Source organism: Rhinopithecus bieti, unplaced genomic scaffold (assembly GCF_001698545.2).
Source record: "Rhinopithecus bieti isolate Rb0 unplaced genomic scaffold, ASM169854v2 scaffold_28024, whole genome shotgun sequence".
Classification (NCBI taxonomy): Eukaryota; Metazoa; Chordata; class Mammalia; order Primates; family Cercopithecidae; genus Rhinopithecus; species Rhinopithecus bieti.
This window is the reverse complement of record NW_016812359.1, coordinates 212,129-237,249: the sequence shown is the minus strand read 5'-3', so window position 1 is coordinate 237,249 and position 25,121 is coordinate 212,129. Positions and strand designations below refer to the sequence as shown.

General features: G+C 38.0%; 1 protein-coding gene across 1 annotated transcript in view; it reads right to left on the bottom strand.

The window, feature by feature from the left end:
- CUNH5orf34 (chromosome unknown C5orf34 homolog) overlaps positions 1 to 19,683 on the bottom strand; it is a 25,994-nt gene extending 6,311 nt beyond the window's left edge. Inside the window, exons 1-10 of the mRNA XM_017895957.1 lie at positions 19,324 to 19,683; positions 15,042 to 15,273; positions 14,476 to 14,565; positions 11,939 to 12,585; positions 9,840 to 9,935; positions 8,547 to 8,670; positions 2,482 to 2,573; positions 1,520 to 1,589; positions 702 to 872; positions 204 to 298 (exon numbers count right to left, since the gene is read on the bottom strand). Coding sequence (XP_017751446.1) covers positions 204 to 298; positions 702 to 872; positions 1,520 to 1,589; positions 2,482 to 2,573; positions 8,547 to 8,670; positions 9,840 to 9,935; positions 11,939 to 12,585; positions 14,476 to 14,565; positions 15,042 to 15,236 — 1,580 coding nt within the window. The 5' untranslated portion in view covers positions 15,237 to 15,273; positions 19,324 to 19,683. The remainder of the gene's footprint in view (positions 1 to 203; positions 299 to 701; positions 873 to 1,519; positions 1,590 to 2,481; positions 2,574 to 8,546; positions 8,671 to 9,839; positions 9,936 to 11,938; positions 12,586 to 14,475; positions 14,566 to 15,041; positions 15,274 to 19,323) is intronic.
- Between the last annotated feature and the right edge of the window lie 5,438 nt (positions 19,684 to 25,121).

Below are 25,121 nucleotides of genomic sequence, written 5' to 3'. Positions count from 1 at the left end.
AAAAAAAAAAAAAAGCTGACTTGATCTATTTAGTTACACTAAACACAAGTACAACTCTCAACTCTGAAATGACTGAAATGCCTTCATTATTATCCACATGGAAAAACTAAAAATATATATAACATTTAAATAATGTTTATTGCTTCTTCTCTGTTAGTTAAAAGTAAAACGTAAAAATAATTTTTAAAATTGCTTTTCAGTACCTTTCATATGGTTCAGGGTGTTCAATTTGAATTAACTGATCTTGTCCATCAGGAAAAGTTAACTTACACCAACCCAAGTTAAGACCTTGATTTACCTTAAGAAGTGGAAAGATAAGTTTTATCATTTTAGAACTGAAAACAAAAACATAAACAACCTATTCTAACTTCATTAACTTAAAGAAATAAGTAGAGGAATCATTAAAGATGCAACAATTTAAATGTTGTTTACATGAGATATGGGTGTTATTTAACCACCACTCATATAGGTAATTATCAAAGCAAATGAAAATACTAATCCCTTTCTCTATAATCAGTTATCTTTAGAAAACTTGTCAAATCATTCTGATATTTGCTAGGAAATCCAAAGAGATCAGTAAAGCTTCTTGACAGATTTTATACTTCAAAAAATGAACTGAAATAGTGTGGTACTTTATTTTCTTTGTTCTCTTTTCCACAGATAACCAGTAAAAAATAGATTTCAGTCTGAAGTATACCCACCTGTCTCTTCTCAATAGGAGAGCTAAAATTCCAATTTAGGGTTAGAGTAATGCCATCTAAAAAGATAGCATGTACTTTGTCATCAGAGTAGGCAAGAAATCTTCCCACGCTGGGTATGAGTGACTCTTTCAAAACCAAAGGCAGTATATTGCTATCATTTATAACAGGTACCTAAAACCAAGTAAATAAAAATAGCAGGAAATAGAGTTATCTAAGAACAAGATTTAAATGAATATTAATGACTCTGAGGCAATTTCGGGTACTTATTCAGAAGTCGAATACTGTAAAATCCTTATATTTTAACTTTTCCAGAAGTGAATACCAAAAACAGTCTTTTTTTCAAGCAGATTAAGTTCTAATATCTTTGTAAAGTCACTGTTCTGCTCTGAACTTTATATCCAATATAGAAAAAAATTAGGAGCTTATAGATTTGTAATTAAATATATATACAGAAATCAAAGTCTGAGAATCACTTCCTCCAAGTCAGCATTAAGGAATTTATTTCTACAGCTATGAAAATATAGAACACTATAATATCATGGTTTATAATGATTTTTACATACTTCAAATCCAGTCAGTTCCCCTATCCTTTCCTCTTCATGAAAAACAAAAACAAACCATATACAATAAAACTATAACATTAAAGCCTGAACTTTCAGTGTTTGTCTACTAGGTAGGTATTTTTCTGAACAAACCAACATTAATGTTACAAAGAATTTCTCACATAATTTAGAGGAAAGCTGTTTGAACTCAGAAGTATGGATACAAACAATAAAACAATTTAAAAATATCTTGCTTTTAAAATAATTTTAACATACCATTTTCCAGCAGCATATATGATAGTTATGGCTTAAAGAAAGTCTCATCTTCACACAATGTTGAAGAATTCTGTGAACACGAAAACTACTACTTAAACATTTGCAAATGACATTTTCCAATTCTAGCAACCCATTTTCACTGCCATACAACATTTTAGATGATCCATAAATCATTTCCACTGAAATGTGTTGGGAACTCTTTTTTCTCAAGAAATCCTTAAGACCCTAGAAGGGAACTACTGTTGCTTCCCTTTGTGATAATCTTACCTACTTAAGGCTATTCCTCTAATTTTTAGCAATGAAATGATTCCATGGACAGAATTTTCAGGAACTCCTTTTTAAGAGGTGATAGATTCACACCACCTGGAAAGTTTCACATAGCCTAAAAATGGTAGGGATGTGAATCAACTATCCCTAGGAAATCAAATTATAGAATATGCTTCTTCAAATCTATTTTGGAAATTGCTCGTACATAAATTTATAAAAAGAAACAATACAACAGTCCACTTGCATTCTTCTGGGTGTCACAGATTGAGAGAATTTTACAAACATGAACCAAAGAGCCAATCTATGCTTTATCATACTCTCAGAAATCTATTACTCTGAAGATAATAAAGAAGTATAAACATATTAAATATATCATCAAATCTCCAACTTGATTTCAAGGAACAATAATGATGCCACACTTATGCAGAGAAAGAGCACTTCCTTCCTCTCAGCACTTGCTCACTATATATGGATATTTCTCCGTATTTAAATTACAAAGCCGGAAGTACTCTTAATAAATGACATAAAAATTACCTTATTTTATAAGTTATGACACCAAAAAAGTTGACAAATTTTACCGAAGGCATATATTTCCATTGTACCTGCCAATTCTTAATCTCATCCTTAATCACAAGAAAATGTGCCAAGATATTTAGACACATAACATTTGATTCAATTGAATGGGAAGAACTTACCTTGTTGCCTGTTTAATTAGAGAACCAACAGAGAATGGACTTCCTGGTCTATCTGGAGGAAGGTTATTTACTGAGTAAGTTTTCTCTTCTCTCTGAAAATTAGTTAAAATGAAAAATTTCATTAATAATACATTTTGCCTTTATTACTTAGCTGTTTTCCTTGAAATATGTTTTACAATAGTGACGAGTAGTTACTTTAACAAACTGAAGCCCATAAAACCATGGTATTTTATGATGCTTTTCATTTTCCCATTTTTTAAAATATAGAATTACTCCTATTCATTCGAAAGTTATTATTTTATTTTATTTATTTATTTTTGAGACAGGGTCTTACTCTGTTGTCCAGGCTGGAGTACCATGGTGCGATTACAGCTCACTGCAGCCTCTGTGGCTCAAGAAGCCTTCCCACCTCAGCCTCCTGAGTAGCTGGGACCACAGGCACATGCCACCATGCCGGGCTAATTTTTTAAGTTTTTTGTAGACGCGAGGTCTTACTATATTATCCAGATGAGTCTCAAACTCTTGAGCTCAAGGGATCCCAAAGTGCTGAGATTACAGGCATAAGCCACTATGCCTAGCCCAAAAATTAAATTCTAACAACTTATAACTTATTATGCAATTTAAATATTAGCTATATTTACATTAACATGGTAACCAAACTAATTTTCCTACACATTAGCAGGAAATTTATCATGAGCCACCCCTTTCCCTTAAGACAAAAAGAAATGGCTATATAGATTAAAAAAATACTATTTTAATTGAATGAATATACCATTTTGCTACATTAATGGAAGAACTATTGCTATAGTTTGTGGAAGAAAAAATTATTTACAGGCTGAGGTTACTGAAATTAGAAAAAAATTGTTATTTTAAAATTCTTTCTGAATTTCCTCTTCCTCAGACTTGCTAGTGTTTTCCAGGACTCTGTCTCCAGCCTTCTCTTCCAACTTGTTGATTTCTTTTTAGATAATCCTAAAAGGGTCCAAAGCTGTGTTCACATAAAATATCATAATAGCAACAGCTAACATTTGCGGAGTAGATGCTATGTACTAGGCACTATCCTACTCACTTTACACAGATTATCTCCTTTATTTCTTAAAATAATTCTGAGATAACTATTAATGCTTGTTTTTCAGATGAGAAAACTGAGACTGAGGGCTAAGAAACAGTAGAGATCTGATTTAAACCACCAAGAGAGTGCAGCTCATACTCTTTACCATTAGGGGAAGAAGATAGGCTTCAAAGTCAGACAGATGTGGATTCAAATCACAGGTCTGCCTCTTACCAACTATAATGATGGGCAGGCTATACAACCTTTTGTAAGCCTCAGTGCCTGCAGCCTGTGAAATGGGGATACTGCCTACCATCCAGATTTATCTGAGGATTAATGATATAATACACATATAAAGTTCCTGGGACAGAATTTAGCATATAATATGTTCCAAACAAAAGTCTCTGTCCTTTTATCTGACTATCTAAATCTCTATTGGGCTTCTCTTTTGGCTATCAAAACAGACATCTCAACATCACCATGTTAAAACTGGAATTAGTGTTATTTCAAAATTTGCACTTTCACTTTCTTTATGCTGTATTTACCTTTGGTATGTCATTTATCACGTTGTTCCCTCTATCTAGAACTCAGTTCCTTCCTCCAGCACCTCCGTTTGCCTGGCTAACACCTGTTTTTCCTTCCATCTCAGGGAAGCTATTGCAGAGGTCCCATAGGCTAGAATAAATCCCCTAGTTATGTCCACAAGCACAGTTCCCTCTAATCCTGCCTCTTGGTCTTAATTACAACTTCAGTTTAATAGTTTTTTACTTAATGTCTGTTTTCCCCGTTAGAATACAGCTCCATGAAGGAAGGGGCTGTGTCTGTTTTGCTCATGTCTGTATCATCGTCATTTATTAGCAGAGTGCTTAGCACATGGGAGGCACTCAGAATACCACATTTTAATTATTTATGTCTTTCTCTACTAGATATTGAGTTCCCTCTGGGTTCTTATTTCCATGACCCTATTTCATCAACTCTAAAATGTTTATTTTTCACAATTTAACCTCTCTGAAATCTGGATCCATCTTACAATTAAGAGTGTCTTATAATCTATTAGGCAGGTGGGGTTGAGACACAGTTGAATTTTAATAATCTCAAATCCTTCGTTACCTGACATCTCATGGTAGGCTCAAAAGAAAAAAAAGCCATCATCAAAAAAATTTAGATTTGATAAAATGTTGGTTTCACCCAAAAATTGCACCACCATTCAATGGTTTATTAATAATTTGGCATCGCTTTCAACTCCTTCCTCATCCTCAGTGTCCAGTCAGCAATCAGTTCTGTCTCCTTAATATTTCTTTCCATTTTCCCTACCACTGCCTGGCCTTCACTTGAACTATTATACATGTCTTCTGACTGATTCTACAGCTTCAAGTTTTACCTCTTTCCCACCCAGTTCATCTTCCTCTGAAATAATCTAACAAAAATCTGATGTCACTTCCCTACTTGAAATCCTTCAGTGATTCCCCAAATGCAGTGAGGTTTCTTATGCTCCAGTTATGAGCTGGCCATCTTAGTAATCTGGCTTCTTCTCTGGACATTTCCCCTAGCATCCCATCTATGTTTTGGCCTACCAAACCACAACATTTTCACTTCCTTCAACACTCCACACTTGCCCCAGGCTCTTTTGTCCAGTTCGGTGCCATTTATAAACTGTTCTAAGAACCAGCAATAATAATGTGTTGAGCAAGACAGGGCTTAACTCTAGTGTGGCTGACAATGAACATACATCATTAAGAAAATGTCACCCAATATTCAGTGCTTTGAAGAAAAAAGATGAGGATGTCATGATAGGGAGTGTCTTGGGTAGCTTCTTTAATTTGAATAGTCAGGAAAAGCCTCTGTGAGGAGACGACATTTATATAGAAATCTGAGTGACAAGAAGCCAGCCATGCAAAGAGTTAAATTGTTCCCTTAGCTATATGCTCCTCCTACCTCCATTTGTCTTTTGTACAACTCCTCCTTTGGAATTACAGATCCTAGCTTAGCCAAGTCTTCCTTCAGGAGTTGTTTCTGGAGCCTCAAATGCTGGGTCAGGTGCCCTTTCTTACGTGGTCCCAAAGCACCAAGTTCTTGTCTCTATGGAAGTACTTACACTGTGAGTACTTATCAATCTTTCCTATTTCAATTTTTAATTACACAATAAATAATACATTACATTTTGTTAAAAAAAAAAAAAGCTCAAAAGTATGAAAATTGAGTCCTCTCAGACTTCTCCTCCCTCACAAAATCCCACACTCCTTCCCAAAGGTAGCTACTTCAGTGTGTATTTGCCCAGGATCCTTTCTTGTGCTTGTGCATGTGTATTACAGAAAGTACTATACAGGTATGGGGTTTATTTTTTGTTCTTTACACAAAAGATATCATTGTACGTGTTCTAACGCAAGTTTCTTTATTCACTCAACAATATCTTTGAGATCTTCCAGAATCTATTACTCTATGCATCAACATCTACCTCATTCTTTTCAACTACTGCACACCATTCCCATAATTTGATAATAACACTTCACCATTTCCCTATTAATGAACATTTATTTAGGTTGCTTCTGATTTTTTGTTGCTACAAATAATGCCACAATACACACCCTTGGCCATGCTTCTTTGAACACATGTGCAAATATTTTTCTAGGCTAGATACTGAGAAGCAGAATTTCTCATCAGTTTCATTTGATGTTATCAAATTGTCCTTTAAGAAAGCCGAACCAATTACCACTCCAACCAACACTATGAAAGCACCCCTTTTCCCACACCCTTCCCAGCAGAAGATGCAATCAGTCTTTTTAGTTATTGACAATTTGGTAAGGGAAAAATGTATGTCATTGATTTTTTGCATTTCCCTGATGCAAGTAGTAAAGTTGAATATGTTTTCAAATATTATGACTTTTAATTTACATTATCTTTTCTACGGCTAAATCCATTTTACCCCTTGCCCATTTTCTATTAGGATATTTTGGGTTTTTTTTTTTTTGTCTATTACTGATTTACAGTGTGGAATATCTTCCAGGCCTTTGCTTATCTTTTTAACAGAAATTCAAAATTTTTTTTTTAATTAAAAAAAATTTTTTGAGACAGATTCTTGCTCTGTCTCCTAGGCTGGAGTGCGGTGGTGTGATCTTGGCTCACTGCAATCTCCGCCTCCCAGGTTCAAGCGATTCTCATGCCTCGCTTTCACAAGTAGCTGGGATTACACACATGCACCACCATGCCCAGCTAATTTTTGTATTTTTAGTAGAGACGAAGTTTTGCCATGTTGGCTGGGCTTGTCTCGAACTCCTGGCCTCATGTGATCCACCAGCCTTGTCCTCTCAAAATGCTGTGATTACAGGCATAAGCCATTGTGCCCACCCTAAATATTTATAATTTAACATAAGTTTGAAGATTTCAAGCTTGTCAAACTTTTCTTTTATGCCTTCTGGTTTTCTGTATTCTACTTAAGAAGAAACTCCTTTACCCAGAGATTTTAAACATTGTTCTTCTATATTTTCTTCTAACACTTACAAAGTTTGGTTTCTTACATTTAGCTCTTTAATTCATCTGGAATTTATTTTGGAGTCTGGGTTAAAGTAAGGAGCAAACAACTTTATCCCCAAAAGAGTGTCAATTGTTTCTAAATCTTTGCACTAAAGCAGACAGAGAAGGGTGAATGTGTTGCACACAGAGGTTGGAGAGTGAAGCCCAAGGCAGTCCACCACAAACGCATTTTAACTCAAAAGTTCACACTTCTACTCGATATATTTGCTTTAGTATAAAAATTATCACCCCCTCCCACAACAGCTTTGAGTAGTATTGAAGCTCCAGGAAGATACACTCCTCTTATCTTGCAATTTTGCAAACCCCTGATATACAGCAGTCAGCAATGTGACTATGCATACCTACTCTGTTTCTTGCTCACTTGATTGTCTGATGTACTATATACACACACATATACACATATATACATATACATGTTACTAGGCACACTTGTATCTCATTTGCTTGTTTGCTTCTCTAACTGAACACAAGACTGTGAACTCTTTAGGGCAGGAACTCTTCTTCATCTTCATCTTCGTCAGTGCTTACTGGAGTGCCTGCCAAAGAGTTACTGTTCAATTACTATTTATTTACTAAATACTTTCCTAGAGATAGGCCCCAGTTAGGAATCTGTTCCAATATATACTAAAGTATTTATGAATAAAACAATATTTGGTTGGGATTTACTTAAAAATAAACAGGGAGTGGAGGGAGCAGCAGGAAGTATAAATGAACAAGATGGGTGATGGGTACATAGAGGTCCATTATATTTGTCTACTTTTATATATGTTTGAAATTTCCATAGTTTAAAAAAATCTCAATTTTTAACTGTACTCCCTAGGGATTCTAATAATCTGATTAGTATTTAAATATTCCACTCTGTAATGAAGAGAGAAAACATACTTATTTTGTTCTAGCATGCAAAGTAGTGTGATACTATAGTGATTGCTATGCAAGGGTGGATGTCAAATATCTGAGTGGCAATAAGCAAATTAAAACTCATTAATAAAATATTGACGTTATGACTATGATCTGGTAATTATATCATATTATGTTTCACTGTTTTCAGCAACAGAGAACAATCTTGTTCAACTGTCTAGTTGTACATAAAGATTTAGAAGTTAAGAGGTGCTTAAAATACACAATTACATGGTGGGGAAAAAAGAATGTTCTTTTGCTTTTTAATGTACAAATATTAATTCAAAGTAGTGTATTAACTCAAAGTAATGCTCCTGGTTTCAGCATTTTCCATCGATAAAGTCTATGACAAAAGAAAGTTTCTGATTTAAATGCGAACTGCTTAGGCAAATGGAGATAGCAGGTGAAAATACAGTAAAAATAAGGTGGTTAATAATTACTGTACCAATGCTGGCAGTAAGATTATATTGACTGGGGAGTAGCAAGCAATGTTATATAATGACCAAATTTCCCATACATATTTGGAATTATTTAGAAAGAGCTATACAGCAAAACTCTTCTTGAGTTGAGTTCATTGTTGGCTTACCTCTTCTGATCCTTCTTGAATGGAATAATACGTAAAATATTTCCCAAAATAAGCCCCTTCTGATTTGAAAACAGATCCATCTCCAGGATAAATCTCTATTGAGTTCATATTTTGATGGGTAAGTCTAAGAAAGAGAAATAACCATTAAAATTTTTTTCCACTTGAGATTAAAACATGCATGAAGATAGCCATCAAAAAACAGAAACAACAAAATCTAAGCAAAGAAGCACAGTCTTTTTCCCTGTCCAATGAAGCAGATAATTTCATATTCTGAACCCAACCAGCTAAGTTAACTTTTTCACAAAAAGATAAATAGAATTGGTTTATGCATTTATTTCAATAACTAAACTAAGAGCTTCTGGAATTCAGGCATTTTGTCTTATCATCTTCTTGATATCCCCACTGCTAATCACAAGGCTGGCATATAAGGGTCACCAAAGCAAAGTCTATTGCATAGGAGTTAAATACAACATTTCCAGAGCCTGAAAATACATAGATTAATGAAACTAGTGGAATCAATATTTTATGGATAAGATTAGCCATCTGTACAAGGGGCTATCCCTAAGAAAAGGTGGCTGTACCTGGAGCAGCCAGGTAAAATCAAGGTACTGGGTATATAACACATAGAAACTTAATCCAAGTTAATTTTATTAACATATATGTTAGAATATGTTGTTAGAAGGAATAGGTCTTCACATAGAAAAGGAGAGCCCCCACTCTCCAAAATTTAGCAGTGCTCTTCTAGCATTATTCATGGAAGTGAAACTCTCAATCTGGCTAACACTAGTATTCTAGTCACCAGAAGGGTGTCCTTTGTTGTGGGGTAGGGATAATTCAATGGAACAGGGCTGGCACAGAGCGGCCACTCAATGAGCATTTGCTTTGTGAATGAAGGCTAAAAATCTCCCTTAGGTGATCTACCTTCTGTAATTCCATGCTCAAGCAATTCTGTTTTGACTATTTTAAACAACTTGATCCTCCAGTGCTTGGAAGGGGTATCCTAAATAATTGATATGAATGTTACATTCACTAGCAAACCGATCCCTCATTGGCTTTGGAGGTACCATGTAAGTCTTATAAAAATGGTTAATGTGAGTGAGTCACAAGACCCTCATGTGCACTAATAACATTAGTTTTGAGACCTGTAAAACTCAGGATCAAACACAGGAACACAGTTGCCCCAGCAGAACTGTGTCCTCTTCTGAGAGCCTATCTACAAGGCTAGTCCAATCTTCTCTGTGACATCAATAAACAGCTCTAACTCCAACACAGGAGCCAACGTAGGTGCCTTACCTATATGTAACACCTTTGTACCAAACCATTTTTACTTGCTCAGGATAGGAATATTCATCGGATTGTCTCTGTAAAAGTGAATCCCAAAAATTCCACCTGTGAAGGATAAAATACAAGCTATTACTTCTGGTTGCTCAATATAATTGCCTTTAGAAGTCAACAAAATGGTGCTACTGTAACAGGATTAATTTCTTGTTTAACTCGCTAGATCAAAAAATAAAAATTAATATGAAGGTATATTAATGAAATGTAAAAGCAAGTCTTCTTTTTCCACGTTTTTTCAGGATTTTCAATGATCTTATTATTGAATCTCAGCACAATTACATAAATCAACAGTTTAACTAACATTTACAATTTAGCCTGGATTCCCTAGGCACGGTGGCTCATGCCTGTAACCCCAGCACTTTGGGAGGCTGAGGCGGGCAGATCACGAGGTCAGGAGTTCGAGATCAGCCTGACCAACATGGTGAAACCCCATCTCTACTAAAAATACAAAAATTAGTTAGGCGTGGTAGCATGTGCCTATAATCCCAGCTACTCAAGAGGCTGAGGCAGAAGAATCGCTTGAACCTGGGAGGCGGAGGTTGCAGTGAGCCAACATCGTGCCAGCCTGGGCGACAGAGTGAGACTCCATCTCAAAAAAAAAAAAAAAAAAAATTACTAAAATATCTATGGTGGGCCAAGCATTATGCTATACACACTGTGGATATAACAATCAAAAAAAGGAGACATGGTCCCTGCCCTCAGCAGGGACATTAAATAATAAACATTGAGTATAAAGAAAAGGCAAGTACTGTATGCTATGGAATTATATAGGACTTAACTTGTTTAGGGTCTTCAGGAAAACCACTCTAAAGAAGTTAGGTTTTAGCTGAAACCTGGAAATGAGCACAAGTTAGACAGTTGAGAGAGAGAAAGGGAGAGTGCTCCTGCAGAGTAAAGAGTAGGTGCAGTGGTCAGAGAGTGCTTGAGCAAGCATTTTAGGGATTGCTGAAGTCCAGCTTAGCAAGAATAGAGAAAGCAAGGGCAAGAGAAGTGAAAGAGTTGAGGATTACAGATATAGGAAGGGACCAGATCACAAAAGACCTGGTAAGCTATGTGAAGGATCATAGGTTTCAACCTAAACATAGTGATAAGTTATTGAAAAATCATTACTTTTGAAGCATAATTCCCTTTTGATGTGTACTCATAATACTTTTCTCATTTTAACCAGATAATCATGACAAGCCTAACAGTCATTCCCATATTTTTGTTTTAAATAACAAATGTATACTCAGAGATTGCCTGGTATCAAATCTCAATTTTACAAGTACTAGCTGTGTGCCTTTCCTCAAGTTATTTAACATTTCTGTGTCTCAAGTTCCTCCACATATAGGGATGATACGTTTTTTAACTTCACGGGGTTGCTTTGAGAATCAAACGGGTAAAGTCCAACAGTACCTGGCACATGAGTGTTTTGTAAGTGTTAGTTATTATCATTATTACTGCACTATTTATGCAAAGTTGATGTTACAAAGTTGATGTTACAAATCTACAATCCTTAGTGGAGGTAAAAGTTTTATACTTAGCCTTACAGAAGCTGCTCCATGTGTACCCATTTTGAAAATAACATATTTATAGTCAGTGAACCAAAGAGAGGGGTAGCCTCTGAAGCTAGGTATGGACAAAAGAACTGTGTCAGATCCACACTCCAGCAAGCAAGGTCACGGGCTCCAGTGAGCAGCAGCAGGTGCTCCCCTGGGCCCACAGAGCCCTGTGCAGACTCCTGTCTCATCATTTAGCATACTTTAATAATCTTTTTAGGTACAGTGACCTCCACTAGATTCTAAGTTGCTATAAAGCAGGGCCTGTGTCTTAGTCATCTCTGCAGTCACTGGACTTAGCACAGTATCTAATGTAGACTCAGCCTTCTACATTCAATACATGGACACAGAGTAAGAAACATAAGCAACACATTTGCTAGGGAAATTATTTACTATCAGTTAAAAGCAAAATTTTGGATGAGATAAACTTTCCTTATGAATGGTATCAGATAAAATTATCCAGGTAAAGACTGGTTCTGATAAAAGCTTCATGACTAATAGCCATTATTGCATTACCTGTGCAGGTGTGGAACTGGACAGCTGAGTGGCAGTGCCCTGGGAAGAACGGAAACCACTTTTCCTCTTTCCTCTGAAATATCAGAAGTTAAACATCTACTCTGAGTTATATGTGCATCAATTTTAGACATACTGTTGATTTTATTATGAAAATGAAGTGCTAAAGACAAAGGATATTTCCATTCCTCTGGACAGGCAGCCACAGACCAGCACTGCTTGACCCATGTGTATACACATGTGTGCTTCATACCAGGCAAAGGCAGCTCTTCCCTCCCTTCAGTTCCATTTACACAACTCATCTTCTTTAAAGTTTCTTTGGATTTCATGATCTGGCAATGAAGCTCATTTTCTTTATTCTTCAGTCTCTGTCCTGATAAATTTCCATGTATACAGATTTTGCCAGCTTTTTCAACTAGTTTATCTTTTGGGGCTTTATTATTTGTTTCTGACAACACTGCAAATGAGTCTGACTTCTGGCTAACTTTACACAAAAAATGTACTGTAAATTCATGCTGAGATCTGGACAGGCAGAGGTATGCATGACCATCTAAAGATGTTATCTTCACAATGCCACTCTCCATACATATCATGGTACTATCTGTATCAAGACTGGGCCATCTCACTTCTGTGATGTCAATGAAGATATACTGAAACGAGGGGGGAAAAAGAGATGGTGAGTATTTTCTGTTAACAGTCCAATTTTTCCATACATTTGATATTTAAGTATTGTGTAATAAAGCTCTTAAATATTTGTCTTTTACTATCTAGAGAGAATGAAAAAATGGAGGGCCAGATCTCAGCCTATATATGATTTTCCAGAGAATATCTGATATTGTTAAGATTATCTCCCTTAAAAAAAAGAGATGTAAAACACACAGACACAAAATGAGAGAAATGATCATATTTAGTGTTCAATGTATTTTGGTTTTAAATGTACAATGAATTAGAGATAAACAGATTTGTACCCCTCCTCTCACCCTGCAAAAGTTTACTCTGAAAAAAACTAGACATAAGGGAAGACCAGCACTATGATATATTATATTAAAAGCAATGTTAGCTAAAAATATTTAAGTTTTAAATAAAAGAAATTAAAAAAAGCAACCATAGCTTAAATGGTATGGGACTAGCATAAAAATTATTGACAGAACAACTCAGAAAATTCAAAACAAACTCAATCATATCTTAAAATGTTATATGCGATAACAGAAGTTTTTCAGAGCAAGAGGGAAAAGAGAAAATTATTTAAACTAGTACTAGAATTACTGAACAGCATTTGGGGAATTCTGTCTTGCAGGGTTATCACATGGACTAAATAAGGCAACATGTATAAAGTACCCATCCTAGGTAGTACCTGGCACACCATACACTAAAATAAATTTCAGGAGGCTTAGAGGAAACTTTAAAAAAGTTTAATTACTCAAAGAAAAATTGATCCTGACTAATAACAGACTCATAACAAGTAACAGTGTTGGTTGTGTCTTTTCATATAAGATATAAATAGTAGATACTGCATGAGAGATTTTTACTGAATTAATTTTGCCAAGCATTTAGCATTTTAATTCCATTTATGTAAAACCTTACATTTACACAAACTATTGTCAAGAAAGTTTCCTAAATTTACCATGCTATCTATGTGTACAATGTTAGGACACTAAAATTGCTGTATTTATTGGCAGCAAAGCTGGTTTGTAAGGATCCAGTCATCAAAGTCCTCTTTTAGAATTAGACTATCTAATAATCCTGCTGCAGCATCAGCAACAAGCTAGGCAGTTTCAGTGAATAAAGTGACTCAAAAGACACAATGGAAAATTACCCTTCTAGACTAAGTTACAACTTATAATTTTTTATGGCTCCTTTGCCACAAGACAATATAAAATTACTCAGTCGGCAGGCAAGCATCTTGACAGCATAGAAAGACAGCAGAAAGTAGTTGAGAAACAGAGTTTACAGAGTCAGATAGACTAGGTTCAAATCCTGACTTTGCCACTTAGAAAACTGCCATAGACAAATGAGGTAAACTCTCTGAGACATGATTTCCTTGCCTATAAAAAAAAGCTGCGATCTAGCCAATATACCTGTTTTGATTGGATGGACATCCATTTTGATCAGTATGGTGTTATTAAATATTTCCAGTATTATTCACAGTTGATGGACATAGTAAACCCTCAGTAAATTACAGTTGTTATTATTATTCCTAAAAGTCCAAATAAAATACTATATAAGCAAAATAATAAAGGTCATACCCATAGTTACAGATCTCTACTATACATTAACAAATACCACACTGTTACTGAAAATGGTCACATAATTTCTTAATTTTGAGACCTCTGAGAATGAAAAAGTCACCAATCTAAAAGATTCTGATTATAATCCTTGGATACAAAGAAAATGGCAAGGGGATAAACTATGTAACTTCAATGTTTTATAAAATGTATCCCCAAGTGTCCTGAAAAGAAAAAAAGGCTAAACATTAAATTACCTGTTTCTAGTTACTTGTCCTCAAATAATACTAACAAAAATGAAGTTAAAAAAATCACCTTTTTTCTTTCAGAAGGTATGATGGTTTCAGATAAAAAAGGGCAAGTAGCTGAAGAGTTTCGAAAATCTAGGGCTCGCTGTAGTTGCTCCTATGAAAAGAAATATAAAATGTAACCTTAATGTAAAATGATTTGAAAATCAATTAAAAATGACAGTACAGTATAATCTATGACACTAATTACTTTTCATATTCTAGCCACATCAACAGTATTTTGGTATTCAAAGAGTAGTTTTGGCCAGGCATGGTGGTTCACACCTGTAATCCTGGCACATTGGGAGGCAGAGATGGGAGGATTACTTGAGGCCAGGAGTGTGAGACCAGCTTGTGCAACATAGCTAGACAGTGCTCTACAAAAAACTTAAAAATTAGCCAGGTGTGATAGTGCACACCTGTAGTCCTAGAGTAACTTGCTTATAAAAGGAGGTTGAGGCAGGAGAATCACTTGAGCCTAGGTGTTTGAGGCTGCAGTGAGCTATGGTAGTGCCACTGCACTCTAGCCTGGGTGACAGAGCAAAAACCTGTCTGTAAAAACAAAAAAGTTGTTTATGTGATATCTTTACTTACTCTGTAAGTGCTAATGACAAAATGTGTCCTCTGACGAATTCTTTCTGGTTGTTCTAAAGGATGTGCTGAAACAGGAGGTGACTTTTCAAATAAAAATTCAGAGCCACAGGGAGAAAGTTGCAACGTGGAACCATCAACATATTGTACTTGTACTGAATCATCTTCATAAAGTATCATTCGCAGTTCGGCTGCCATTACTATGGCAGAATAAGATGTCCTTCTAAGTCAAAGACTGAATGAAATAGGAAACACAATAGCACAAATAGTTCTCTTAATGTACAAAAGTTTTATCAAAATAAATGGTTGCATTTTCTAAGAAGATGACATTGCCATTGCATTTATTTTTGTTAGAAAAATACTAACTACACTTGATACATCTGAAATTAACATCCTTAACAAAATGCCTTAATTAACCCCTAGAAGTTTACTCCAATGGAGGAACATAACCAAGAAGAGATAAAGCGATAACTGTCTTTATAATTTTAATAGCTTCACTTACACTGAAATTTAAATTTTGTAAATTATATGCTTACCATTTAGAAGCTTATAATTTCTAGAAGTTTACTCCAATGCAGGAACACAACCAAGAAGAAATTTATTTTATTTTATTTTTTTGAGATGGAGTCTTGCTCTGTCGCTCAGGCTAGAGTGCAGTTGGCGTGATCTTGGCTCACTGCAACCTCCACCTCTCGGGTTCAAGTGATTCTCCTGTCTCAGCCTCCTGAGTAGCTGGGATTACAGGTACATGCCACCATGCCTGGCTAATTTTTGTAATTTAGTAGAGACGGAGTTTCACCATATTGGTCAGGCTGGTCTGGAACTCCTGACCTTGTGATCTGCCTGCCTCAGCCTCCCAAAGTACTGGGATTACAGACATGAGCCACTGTGCCTGGCCTAAAGAAATTTAATTTCTATAAATTATATGCTCATTATCTCATTTCAAATTTGAAATAGTAAGCAAATTCCACCTTTGCGGTAAGAATGCAGCAAATTGTAATACAAATTCAAAAGACGGGCAGAAGGTAACTATTAGGCCTATGGGAAAAGGACCCTGAAGAAGAAATCCAAATACCTGGAAACCTGTCTCTACCCTAGCATTAAAGAAATAGCTCTTTATTACTAACGAGCAACTTAATCTCCTATTGTCTTGGACTTGTCCTTATTTAACTGCATTCAATTTCCTCTTCTCTACCTCTAAAATACTCTGTCTTCACCTATGCTCTCCATATAGCAGTGACAGAAGGGGAATGAAAGAGTTGGGTTTCATTCACATCTTACCATTTACTAGCTAGCCGTAAGTCTCAGGTTGTTTCTCATTTGTAAAATGGTAGTAGTAACGGGACTGTTGTGTGGATTAAATTAGAAAACAAATATGACAGTAACTAGCACTGTGGATGCTGCCTTGCAGGCACTCAATCAATCTTATGAAATGATTTTATTCCTTTCTAACACTAACCCCATCCCCTTCTACGTTACCCCTTCTACTACCCAGGTAATCCCAAGTTTTACCTGCCAGAAAAAAAATAACTTTCTATAGAAAACACTTCCACCACTTTATCCGTATTTCCTACTTATAAACAGGTCAAGTGTAGTATTCACTCCCTACCAACCTTCTCTCCTATCTATCTTCAATCCATTGCAATCCAGCTTTCACCTCTATCTCTTTACTAACATTGTTTTGCAATGGTCACCAATGTCTTCTTACACCCAATGACTTTAGTCTTCATCCTACTAAACCTCATCAACGTGTAACAGCATTGCCTATATTCCCTTGCGCCAAACTCTTTCCCCCCAACATTGGGCTGCCACAGTTTTCTTCTTCACTTCTATCTGTTTTTAATCATTCTTCTTCACTATTCCCTTAAATCAAGGATTCTTCAAGACCTGACCTTAGTCCACATATATCTCTTCTTAACATAAGACTCATGTCATTTTTATGCCCCACCTTGTCTTTTTTTTTTTTTGAGACAGAGTCTCACTCTGTTGCCAGGCTGGTGGAGTACAGGGGTGCGATCTGGGCTCACTGCAACCTCTGCCTTCTGGGTTCAAGTGATTCTCCTGCCTCAGCCTCCTGAGTAGCTGGGACTATAGGCGCATGCCACCACGCTTGGCTCATTTTTTGTATTTTTAGTAGAGACAGGTTTTCAACATGTTAGCCAGAATGGTCTCGAACTCCAGACCTCGTGATCCGCCCGTCTTGGCCTCCCAAAGTGCTGGGATTACAGACGTGAGTCACCGCACCCGGCCCACCTTGTCTTTTTTTAACCTTACCCCTTTAATGTATGTAATCAGCTGTAGGTGATATCATCTGTAATCTTCTGAGGATATGACAGGATATAAGTAAATATTTAACCACACGGTCTCTCCTGAGGAGATTCACAGAACTTTTAATTATTTTCTTTCTCTAGAGAACTTCTAAATGTAACTGACTTCTCACAGAGCTTTCAGGTGGCTGCCTGCTAGACTGCTCTCTATGTCCCTGTCCCATAGATAAATCAAACTCAACATAACTAAAATGGAACTTAATCACTCCTAATATACCCTAATTGCACTTTCACTCTCATCTCTTCCCTCAAATCCAGTCTGCATACAGTAGTACTCAGAGGGATCTTTTAAAATGAAAATCACATCTATCACTTTGTGGCTTAAAGCCCACCAATACCTTCCATTTCCACTTAGAATAAAATCCAAACTCCTAAAACTATGGCCTACAAAGGTCACACAATCTGGTCCTATCTACCTCTCCAAATGTCATTTCTCAACTCTCTCCTACTTCTACAGGGCACTTTAGATACACTGGCATTTTTAATGTTCTTTAAACAAGCTCTTTCCCATCTTAGAATCTTTGCACTGTTCTTTCTGCCTGCCTTGTCTTTTCCTTGGCTCATCACAAGACTGGTTCTTTATCATCATCAAGGTTTCAGCACAAATGTAACTCCTACAAGCGCTTAACAATCAACTAAGTTAAAGTTACTCCCAAACATCTCCCAATCATTTGTCATCCCTCTTCAAGTTTTTTCTTCACAGAATTTATCATCAAAATTGATTATTTATTTACTTGCTTTTTGTTTTCTCTCACTAGGATATAAACTCAACTGAAGCAGGCACCTTATCTGTCTTATATGCAACAGTATCTCTGGCATCTAAAATAGTATTAGGCAAAGGGCCGGGTGCGGTGGCTCACGCCTGTAATCCCTGAACTTTGGGAGGCCAAGGCGGGTGGATCACGAGGTCAGGAGATCCAGACCATCTGGGTTAACATGGTGAAACCCCGTCTCCACTAAATATACAAAAATTAGCCGGGCATGGTGGCGGGCGCCTGTAGTCCCAGCTACTCGGGAGGCAGGAGAATGGCGTGAACCCGGGAGGCGGAGCTTGCAGTGAGTCAAGTTGGCGCCACTGCACGACAGAGCGAGACTCCGTTTCAAAAAAAAAAAAAAAGTATTAGGCAAATAGTAACGGCACGATAAATATTTGAACGACGAAAAGTAAGTAAATTGCTCCTCCTGAATTTGCAATTTGAATTAATGCTGTCTCACTGCTAGTAGCCAATATTCTAAAACTTGACTTTCCACTCCATGCCCCTGTAAACAAGTCCTGTTGATTTTCTGTCTTTGGAACCTGGCTCTCTCTACCTCTTTTTCTTTTTCAGGCCATAGACTCTCCCTTCAACTCCTGCAACTGTCTGAAATTTCTTCTCTCTCCAATCCATCTCCAGTATTGATGTCACAGGTAACTTTCCACAAGTCAGACCATACCAACTGCTTTACATCACTTGTTTACGTACTTATCAAATGGCAATATAGATTACAGATATATATAAACACACACGTATATATCGGATATATCTACTTGGTATTTTAGGGGAAAAAACGGGTGTTGATACATAGGTGGAAGACATTTTCTGATTCCAATTTGGGAAAAAGAAAGTCTATCTTTGGCCAAATGTTTTTTCGTTTCTTTTCTTTTTTTAACAGCTTTATTGAGGCGGTTTTCTAAGTTTAATCAAGCATACACAAGAAAACAATGTAATGACTAAGGTTCTTGGCATACCTTAAGAAAGTATAACCGGGCTCCAACCCACACGGCCATTCTCATCTCTACTGTCTCGTTCCCGTTTGCGTTCTCACCACCCACCACATTACCTCAGGGTATGTTTAACACTCAAAAATCCACAAGTCTGTTCTTGACATGAATGAGAATCTCATTTCTTTCAAAATGCTATAGTCTCTAGTTACAGAAGGAACCTTATCAAAACAACCACCCAAAGTCTTCCACTCACAGCAGTTCGGAGCCGAAAAGTTGCGGAAATGAGGCCCAGCAACGGTCCCTGGCTTTGATTTGCCAAAATGCTCTGGAAGCCGTACCCTCTGCGCCTGCCCACGACTGCTTTTCCAGGGGTTTCTTGAGTTTGACAAATTGCCAAGTGATATTTCTTGATGAGAGAAAAAAATCACAACCCTAGAGGAGTAAGGTCGCAGGGAGTGTTTTGACCAAGACCCCCGCCAGGTAAAAGGAAAGCAGAGACAGCACCAACTGTAACCATTAAGAGAAAACGCAAACAGCACAAAAGCCTTTCAAAATCAGCACTAGCAGGAGCCGCTTCACCGCTCTGCTGCAGAGAAGACCGGAAGTCCCGCCCCTCCATTCCGGGGACTGCCCTCTCCGCGCTTCCTGCGAAGGGTGGAGCAGGAAGAAGTGTAGGAACGGGAGGGGTGGTTCCTTGTGGGGAATCCCTTGGGCTTCTCTTTGATTTTTATTTCCGGTGTCCCACGCAAAAGCCGTGAGAGGGTTGTATGTCTCTCACTTTAAATCAAAAGCTAGAAATGCATGATTAAGCCTGTAAGGAAGGCATGTTGAAAGCCAGGATAGGCTGAAAGCTTAAGCCTCTTTTGTCAAACAGCCAAGTTGTGAATATAAAGAAAAAATTCTTAAAGGAAATTAGAAGTACTACTCCAGTGAACATGTGAATAATAAGAAAAAGCAAAACAGCCTTATTACTGATAGGGAGGAAGTTTGAATGGTCTGGATAGAAGATCAAACCAGCTACAACATTCCCTTAAACCAAAGCCTAATCCAGAACAAAGCCCTAACTCTCTTCAAAGGCTGAGAAAGGTGAGGGAGCTGAAGAAAAGTTTAAACCTATCAGTAGTTGGTTCATGAAGTTTAAGGAAAGAAGCCATCTCTGTAACATAAAAGGGCAAGGTGAAGCCACAAGTGCTAATGTAGAGGCTGCAGCAAGTTATCCAGAAGATCTAACGAAGATCGGTGATGAAGGTGGCCAAACTAAACAGCAGATTTTTAATGTAGATGCAACAACCTTCTAGTGGGAGATGTCATCCAGGACTTTCATAGCCAGAGAGAAATTAATGCCTGGTTTCAAAGCTTCAAAGGACAGGCAGATTGTCTTGTGAAGGTCTAATGCAGCTGGTGACTGGAAGTTGAAACCAATGCTCATTTCCCATTTCAAAATCCTAAGGCCCTTAAGAATTATGTTAAATCTACTCTGCCTGTGCTGAAGAAACAACAGAGCCTGGATGACAGCACATCTGTTTACAGTATGATTTACTGAATAGTTTAAGCCCACTGTTGAAAATGACGTTCAGAATAATAGATTTCTTTTAAAATATTGCTACTTATTGACAATGCACCTGGTCACCTAAGAGCTCTGATGAGAATGTACAAGGTTTATGTTGTTTTCATGCCTGCTAACACAGCATCCATTTTGCAGCCTATGAGTCAAGAAGTAATTTTGATTTTCAAGTCTGATTATTTAAAAAATACATTTCGTGCGACTACAGCTGCCATACAGTGATTTCTCTAATGGATCTGGGCAAAATCAATTGAAAACCTTTGGAAAAAAATTCACCATTCTAGATGCCATTAAGAACACTTGTGCTTCATGGGAGGAGGTCAAAATATCACATTAAGAGGAGTTTGGAAGAAGTTTATTCCAATCCTCATGGTTGAGTTTGAGGGGTTCAGGTCTTTAGTGAAGGAAGTGACTGCAGATGTGATGGAAACAGCAAGAGAACTAGAATGAGGAGCCTGAAGATGTGACTGAATTGCTGCAATCTCCTGATAAACTTTGAATGGATGAGTTGCTTTTTTGTTTGAGATGGAGTCTTGCTCTGTCATCCAGGCTGGAGTGCAGTGGCACAATCTCAGCTCACTGCAACCTCTGCCTGCTGGGTTCAAGCAATTCTCCTGTCTCAACCTCCCGAGCAGCTGGAACTGTAGGCATGCACCACCATGCCCGGCTAATTTTTTGTATTTTTGGTAGAGACGGGGTTTCACCATGCTGTCCAGGCTGGTCTCGAACTCCTGACCTTGTGACCCACCTGCCTCAGCCTCCCAAAGTGTTGGGATTACAGGCATGAGCCACGGCGCCCTGCCTGAGTTGCTTCTTATGGGTTAGCAAAGAAAGTGATTTCTTGAAATGGAAACTACTCCTAGTGAAGATGCTGAGTATTGTTGACAACGAAGGATTTTGAATATTACATAAACTTTGGTGATAAAACAGCAGCAGGGTTTAAGATGATTGACTCAAATTTTTAAAGAAGTTCTACTGTGATTAAAATGCTATCACACAGCATTGCATGCTAGATAAATCTTTCTTGAAAGGAAGAGGCAAACCTCATTGTTGGCTTATTTTAAGAAATTGCCACAGCTGTCCCAACCTTCAGCAACCACCACCCGAATCAGTCAATAGCCATCAACACTGGGGCAAGACCCTCCACCAGCAAGAAGATTACAATTCACTGAAGACTCATATGATCATTTGTATTTTCTAGCAATAAAGAATTTTTAAATTAAGGTATGTACATTTAAAAATATGCTTTTGCACACTTAATAGGCTACAGTATTGTATAAACAAAACTTTTATATGTACTGGGAAACCAAAGAATTCCTAACTTACTTTATTGCAATATTTGCTTTATTGTGGTAGTCTGGAACGGAACTAGCAATATCTCCATGGTATACCTGTAATGAGCAGATTTAACCTAAGCTTAGAAAATATTTCCACTGAAGTTTGAAATTTAAGTACGTGTTAGTCAGGTAAAGCAGGCGGAAAAGTATTTCAAGCAGAGGTTAAGGTCCCTGTGTTAAGGCTGTGAGGCCCAAGGGAAAAGAGCTTTCCCTTTAAAAGGACTGAAAGAAAGCAAGTGTGGTTTAAGTATAGTTAGGGAGGAAACAGGCCTGAATGGGAGGGATTCCTGGAGTGGGATATAGAGGTAGGCAGGCAGACTACAGAACATTAGGGATTTATGGACTCAAAATTTATATTCTCTGACACCAAATTAGGAAAAAAAGAGGTCTCTATTTTTGGCCAAGTTGTGTTTTGTGTTTGTTTTTAAACAGCTTTATTGAGGTATAATTGTTTATCACAAGGTGTTTAAGTAGGCCGGGCCTGGTGGCTCACACCTGTAATCCCAGCACTTTGGGAGGCCAAGGCAGGCGGACCACCTGAGGTCAGTAGTTTGAGACCAGCCTGGCCAACATGGTGAAAACCCATCTCTACTAAAAATACAAAAATTAGCTGGGCATGGTGGCAGGCACCTGTAATCTCAGCGACTCAGGAGGCTGAGGCAGGAGAACTGCTTGAACCTGGAAGGGGGAGGTTGCAGTGAGCCAAGATCATGCCACTGCATTCCAGCCTGGGCAACAGAGCAAGACTCCATCTCAAAACAAAACAAAACGGAACAAAAAAACAAGGTGTTTAAGCAAACGTGGCAGCACCACAGGATGGGGGCAACCTAAACCCCTAATTTACCTCCATTTTAAAAAGGCTGATATGCAAATTGATATCTTACATGAAGTGTAAATAAAGGCATCCTTAGATGATCACATTTTCATTGACCTGTAACATCAGTTTGTATTAGATAATGCTAACTTAGGTCCTTTCCCACCCCCACCTTTTACCTTCCAATGTCTAAGAACCTCCTATATAGAAATCCTGTCTACTGCAGAGTTTTGTGATGCTATTTGTACATTAGAAAGATTCTTGGAACTGCGAAGTGGAGAAAGGATTATAGGATGCAAGGGTTGATATGGATAGCTCAGTAGAAGGCTTTTGAAAAAGCAACAGTAGAGATCATGGCAGCTTGGACGCAGGACCTGGGCAGTGAAGATGACGAGCACAGCTCCAAGAAATATTTAGGAGACTGACTCTATATTTGGTGATGGTTGCACTTTGGGGCTAAGGGAGGGGTAGGAGTCATAGGCAATGCCAGGGTTTCTGGTTGGGACAAGTGGATAGGTGGCAGTGCTACTGATAAGGGGGATGTTAAAAGGAAGAGCAAATTTAGTGATAGCATGACTTAAATTTTGTTAGTTCACCTGGTGGAAATGGTGAATTAGTAAAGGTCTGCAATCAGGAGATAGAAACAAATCTGGAGGTCACTGGCTGATAGCTGCTAACTGAAGCTACAGGAGAAGATGACATAGTCCAAGACTATTGTGACACGAGAAAATAATGTTTAGGACTGAACTTTGAAGAACACTAGTAGGTACAGATTAGGTAAAGGAAGAGAAGCGCACAAAAGCATTGATGAGGAACAGCATAAAGATAGAAAGCAAGTTAACTATGTCCTAAATGCCTAGAGGTTTTTTCTTTTTCTTTTTTGAGACAGAGTCTCACTCTGTCACCCAGGCTAGAGTGCAGTGGTGCAATCTCGGCTCACTGCAAGCTCCGCCTCCCAGGTTCACGCCATTCTCCTGCCTCAGCTTCCTGAGTAGCTGGGACTACAGGTGTCCCCAACCACGCCCGGCTAATTTTTTGTATTTTTAGTAGAGACGGGGTTTCACCGTGTTAGCCAGGATGGTCTCGATCTCCTGACCTCATGATCCACCTGCCTTGGCCTTCAGCCCCCCAAAGTGCTGGGATTACAGGTGTGAGCCACCATGCCCGGCCTGAGGTTTTCAATTTTAGTGTCACTTAACAATGTCACATGTTGCCATAGGATAAGCTAAGAGTGAAGTCTCTCCAGAACTTGGTGACATAGAGGTCACTGGTGACTCTAGTGAGGGCCACTGTATATACTGGGGGCAGGAGCCATAGTGGGTTTTAAGCGCAAATAGGAGGCAAGGACATGGAAAACATGGGAAGACACTTGAGAAGTCCGACTGTGAAGCAGAGATAGGACTGTGGTTGGAGAGAAATATGAGAAGCAGATTTCTTCTGATGAGAAGGGCGTGTTCAACAATCCATGCAAAGAGCGAATGGAGAAAGAGAGGAAAAATACAGACCAAGTAACAATAGACTCCATGAGAGAACGCGAGGAGATAGGATTCCAGCACATGTTGAGTAACTGGCCTTTAATAGGAGGAGGGATTCTTCCTGTACAGGAAGAGGAGGGATGAAGTGAATGCAGATGCATTTGTGTACATAGGTATCACATTTTTTTTGTTTTGTTTTTTCCCTGCGAAGTAATTAGTTAGGGGGTGAAAGGGCCTTTAGAGTGAAAAGGATTTGAAATAGTTACAGAAGGATTGAAGAGAAGCACATTAAGATTGTTGGCAGTACTGATAGCCTAACTCAATGTGCTGAACATGAATTTACAGTGATAAAAACCTACCAGAAACATGACCTCCAGCTGCAAGGATGCAGAAGGAGTGTTGGGTTCATCCAGGGCTGGTATTTTGCCAGGCTGACACAATACAGCAGCAGCATACGTGAGCTTATTTACATCTGCTGAAGTCTAGTCCGCCAAACATCACCAGGCTCAAGCCTGTCTTCTGACAAAACCATTTATTGATTTGCAAGCAGGGAACCAGAAGCAGCAATGATGGTGCATTCCACAAAAGGGCAGGGGGTGCCATCTTTGGTAAGGTTTGGGTTCCCAATGTAGGGTTCTGAGCAAGCTATAAGGGAAAGGAGACCAGTTCTGGGTTGGATGCTATTTCTGTAGCAAGATTAGATGTGAGAATTAACTAGGGTGCTGCAATGAGGTGAGGACAAGTTTAGCAACTGGGTATCCAGTAGTAGATGGGTTATAGCAAAGTAAGTCTAAGGGTGTCATAGCCAACAAAGCAGTGGTCACATAAGGAGGGAGTCATGATGGTATTTTATAGCTGCCG